Consider the following 5,246-nt stretch of genomic DNA (forward strand, 5'->3'; position numbering starts at 1 on the left):
CAGTGGTGCGTTCAGCAGGACGCAACGTTTCGGAATGTTCAGATAGCAGCAATGTAGAACTATATGCCTCCCTGACATCTTAATGAAGGAATAACGTCAGCTCTGTTCACGGCTTCTCTACCTGCAACGCTTCACAAGGTTTAGCTACTGAACGTGGCCCATATCAACCCACTAAGAAAACTCCCATTCCGGATCCGTTCACGTCCAGTTTCCAGAACGTGTCCTGTGCTTCCTGCACGACCATACGGCCCATCAACCGGCTCTGTGAGTCCAGCCGTGTCACCCTCCAGCACTTCCTGGTTACCGTTGTCACAGGGTTTGACACTGACCACTCTGGGAGCTCCACCTGGCATGTGAGCTTTTCGTCACCGTGACTTGCAATCTGGACGACGAGGATGCCCCGCCCACATTTGGCAGTACAGGTGAGCTGGAGGTCCAGGTACAGGAAGTAGAAGCCACCCTGCTTGGTTTGCAATGTATGTTGGTGAAGGTTGTGTTTGTACAGATCTCCAACAGAGGACTCCAGTCCATGTTCGACCTGGGACCAGGACATTGTGCTGTTCTCCAGCTTGGCTGAAGGGGGAGAGAGGAACACACAACAGTTAGGACACTAATCAAGGACTACGTTAACATTCCATTTGGTTAGGACACTAATCAAGGACTACGTTAACATTCCATTTGGTTAGGACACTAATCAAGGACTACGTTAACATTCCATTTGGTTAGGACACTAATCAAGGACTACTTTAACATTCCATTTGGTTAGGACACTAATCAAGGACTACGTTAACATTGCATTTGGTTAGGACACTAATCAAGGACTACTTTAACATTCCATTTGGTTAGGACACTAATCAAGGACTACGTTAACATTCCATTTGGTTAGGACACTAATCAAGGACTACGTTAACATTGCATTTTGGTAATTTAGCAGTTGCTCTTATCCAGAGCGACACCATATCCCTGATGCATCTCAGAGTTGTAGGGCTGATCTAGGATCAGTCTAGCCTTTTAGATAATAATGAATAAGTTCACATGGACAGGTTGGACCTGATCGGTGTAGGCCGTCCTTGTAAACAAGAATTTGTTCTTAACTGACTTGCTTACATAAATAAAGGTTAAATAAAAATAAAATATAAATCAACACTCCTACAATGGACAACTAATACAAATAGAAGAGAAGTCTAACATCATTCGTTGTAACTACTTGATCTACATGACGTTTGGTTTAAAATGACAGTTGAAAGGTGATTGAACTTACCGGAGGTGAGTTGCAGGTAGGCCAAGTTCTGCATCTGAGGATGGGGAAGAAGAGTAGGGAGGACAGTTAGAGAGGTTACACACCCTACATCTGTATGTAATGCACTACTCTGGCAACCTATTCCCTATGTAATGCACTACTCTGGCAACCTATTCCCTATGTAGTGCACTACTCTGGCAATGTATTCCCTAGGTATGTAGTGCACTACTTTAAATCCCTATGCCCTATGTAGTGCACTACTTTGATTCTTTATTTCCTATTTATATAGTGCACAACTCTGGCACTCAAGTGCACTACTTTGTTTCCCTATTTCCTATTTATATAGTGCACAACTCTGGCACTCAAGGGCACTACTTTGGCACCCTATTGCTTATGTATGTGTTGCACTACTTTGGCTCCCTATTCCCTACGAAGTGCACTCTTTTTTTACCATTGGAGCTTACACACTTGTATTGTTGTGTGGACTTACATCCTTAAAGGGGTCATCTAGAGTTCAAACAACAACGAAGTGGCCAACCCACCCTTTATTTGGTGAACGACTGAGAGAAGAGGCTAGAGAAATGTAACCACTAAAATGAATGGACAGAGCTATGAAGGCAAGGACTGACCATCCATGACGTCTAAACTATACTCTGCAAAACAAGCTTATATTTTGAGTTTTCATGGGGTACTAGAAGTTGAATATAAAAAGCTAATTTAAGTTACATTCTTCAATAGTCAATGGGTAGTCCTATGTATGGTTGGTTTAAAAGTCCAAAATGGATGTACCAATCGCAGATGACCTCTTTAAACTGTATTATTGATCATTCAGACGCTCAACTTCAGAATTTGATATCAATAGGTTCCACCTAAAACGTATGCTATTATAATAAACCGTCCACAGTCTGCAAATCGTCCACAGTCTGCAAACCGTCCACAGTCTGCAAACCGTCCACAGTCTGCACCTCTAAAGGGAAAGCTAATTGATATATAGACCTACTTTTAGAATCAAAATAAACCGTTTTCATCCACAAACACATCCCTGTATTTTTTGTTCAGTCAGACAATAAACGTCATAATGCGTTATTAATAGCTACTGTACTAGTAGCGATTAGCTACTGTACATTTACATTTTACATTTAAGTCATTACTCACCTTGTACGCGGGCATGGACCGGGGCACGCCGTGGTGCGTCTCCGATGTACCTTGCATATCCACAACAGAAGGCTTAACTCCGATCTCTGACCGTAGCTCCACAAGAGCCAAAGTTCCCATGACAACAACTGTCGCCACCGTCAGGAAGAGCAAAACGATAGAACCGACCAAGAAAACGTCCAGGCACCGTCCACGGGGGCGTGCGCTCTTCTGAGATTCCACGTCCATCTCAGGTTCCCGGTGATCACAGAGTTCCAGAAGAAAACTGGAGTGTGTGTGTGTGTGTGTGTGTGTGTCGATCCCAGAAGCTCTACAGAATTATCCGTTTCACAAGTCGGTCAGAAGAACCGGGTCAGAAGAACTATGCTAAGGTCCACTGCAAGAAAACAGGAGGACCCAAAAAAATGTGGCTAACCACGTTATGACTTCGGTTTACCGGTAAATTCTTTAATATCCAAATCGAACTGGATTGGGCTGCATGTAGGCTATTACGTTCCTGCTCCGAGTTTGAAATGAAGCAAAACAACCCGTGTCTTTTTATACCACTCCGAGAGGCTGGGTGGCTTGAGATGCGAGACTAGCGAGAGGAAAATACGCGGAAGTCATGGGTTCGGGTTTCCCTCGCCCCCTCTCTCTCTCTCTCGTCTCCTCCGTCCCCTCCTCTCCATTGCTATGACACTTTGTGTAGTGAAGCGTGAACTGAGAGCAGGAGCTGCCTGAGACTTTCCGCTGCTGCTTTCGGTTTGCGCAAGCGGAGCGGTACGGTGGGAAACAAGAGAGAGAGAGAGATGGAGAGAGGGAGAGAGAGAGACAGAGAGAGAGAGAGACAGAGATGGAGAGAGCGAGATGGGGGAGGGGAGAGAGAATGGGTAAAGAAATGAGAGACGGAGAGAGAAAGAGAGAGAGAGAGGTGGGAGAGAAACGACAGAGTGAGAGAGAGAGCGAGAGAGAGGGGGGAAGAAACAAGCCAGAGAGAAAGAAAGAGCGAAAGAGAGCGAGAGACTCGCTTTGCTCAAGCGGAGCAGTACGGTGGGAAACAAGAGAGAGAGAGATGGAGAGACAGAGATGGGGAAGAAACAAGAGAGAGAGTGATAGCGGCACTAACACTAACCCAGCCTAGCGTGGGACTACTTTTCCCCAGGATGTTGCTATTCCATCGTTACAAAACGTTATCTGTTGGTTCTATGGCAACCATCCAACAATTTAACCGTTTCCCTTGCTCTTTGTGGTCCAGGCCGGGTATCTGTAAAGCACTTTGTGACAATTGCTGATGTAAAAAGGGCTTTACAAAAAAAAGTTTGATTGATTGGTTGATACAATAAATATTATTTGTCTTTGGCAAAGAAATACTGAAATAATAGTGTCATAAACGATTGATTATATTTGATTAATATGTAAACAGTTGTTATTATTATGATTTAGAGAGCATTTTGCTGGGTATATGTACTGGCATATTATTAATTCAGGACCCACCCATTCTGATTGAACACACACACACACACACACACACACACACACAAATCATTGACACTAATTCTAACCTTAACTCTAAACCCCCTAGAAATAGCATTTGACCTTGTGGGGACCAACAGAATGTCCCCAGATGGTCACATTTTTGGGGGGTTTACTATTATTGTGGGGACTTCTGGTCCCCACAAGTATAGTTAAACACTTCCACACACACACACACACACACACACACACACGGAGATACGGAGACAGACCACACACACAAACCACGTGTCATGAGTTGTCTTAGCCCTGCCCCTGGACCAGTGGTGACTCTGTTTGCAGGATACTGTCTCTGCATCCTAAATGGCACCCTATTCCCTATATGGTGAGCCCTATGGGCCCTGGTCAAAAGTAGTACACTTATATAGGAAACAGGGTGCCAATTGGACCACATACCATTACTGGATCTTTAGGAAACCCCTAGCACTATACTTTCGATTCTTGGTCTGGGTGGACGAAGAGGGAGGAGAAAGGAAAGAAGGGAGAAAGGGAAGAAGGGAGAGAGGGGTTGTAAGTGCGGAGATTCACCTAAAGGAATTTCCCCGTTGGTATCGACTAGAAAGAGAGAGAGGTGGAGAGAGAGAGGAAGGACAAAAAGTGAGGGGGTGGAAGGAGAAGGTAAGAGAAAGTGAAGGGAGAGAGAGAGAAAGAAAGAGATAGACAAAGTGAGAGAAAGAAAGAGAGAGAGTGAGAGATAGAGGGGGCATTGGTGACAGAACATAAATGTGTGTGCACACCTGACAGTGTGTGTGTGTGTGTGTGTGTGTGTGTGTGTGTGTGTGTGTGTGTGTGTGTGTGTGTGTGTGTGTGTGTGTGTGTGTGTGTGTGTGTGTGTTTATATTGACAGCAGAAAGTCCACAAACTGTAGACTATGTTAACTTCCCTCATGAAAGTGAACACTTCCCTGTTTGTTCCAGGAGAGTCTATGTATTTTTATCAGCTCTCATTTACTGACCAGCTCATCAGCAGGACAACACAAGGAGAGAAAGAGAGCGGGAAAGGAAGGACAGAGGGAGGGGTGATAGATGATGTGAGACAACCAGGAGTCATCCACCAATATACTGTCCTGTCCTGTCATCCACCACTATACTGTCCTGTGCTGTCATCCACCACTATACTGTCCTGTGCTGTCATCCACCACTATACTGTCCTGTGCTGTCATCCACCACTATACTGTCCTGTGCTGTCATCCACCACTATACTGTCCTGTGCTGTCATCCACCACTATACTGTCCTCTGCTGTCATCCACCACTATACTGTCCTGTGCTGTCATCCACCACTATACTATCCTGTCATCCACCACTCTACTGTCCTGTCCTGTCATCCACCACTCTACTG

The 5,246-nt window shown here is 45.0% G+C and overlaps 1 protein-coding gene across 1 annotated transcript in view; it reads right to left on the bottom strand.

Moving 5' to 3' along the window:
* The window catches only part of LOC106592431 (uncharacterized), a 4,381-nt gene extending 1,139 nt beyond the window's left edge, over positions 1-3,242 (bottom strand). Inside the window, exons 1-3 of the mRNA XM_014183780.3 lie at positions 2,396-3,242; positions 1,262-1,295; positions 1-573 (exon numbers count right to left, since the gene is read on the bottom strand). The exon at positions 1-573 is cut by the window's left edge and continues 1,139 nt beyond it. Coding sequence (XP_014039255.1) covers positions 164-573; positions 1,262-1,295; positions 2,396-2,623 — 672 coding nt within the window. The 5' untranslated portion in view covers positions 2,624-3,242 and the 3' untranslated portion in view covers positions 1-163. The remainder of the gene's footprint in view (positions 574-1,261; positions 1,296-2,395) is intronic.
* Positions 3,243-5,246: the final 2,004 nt, after the last annotated feature.

The sequence above is a fragment of the Salmo salar genome, chromosome 02 (assembly GCF_965601325.2).
Source record: "Salmo salar chromosome 02, fSalSal1, whole genome shotgun sequence".
Lineage (NCBI taxonomy): Eukaryota > Metazoa > Chordata > Actinopteri > Salmoniformes > Salmonidae > Salmo > Salmo salar.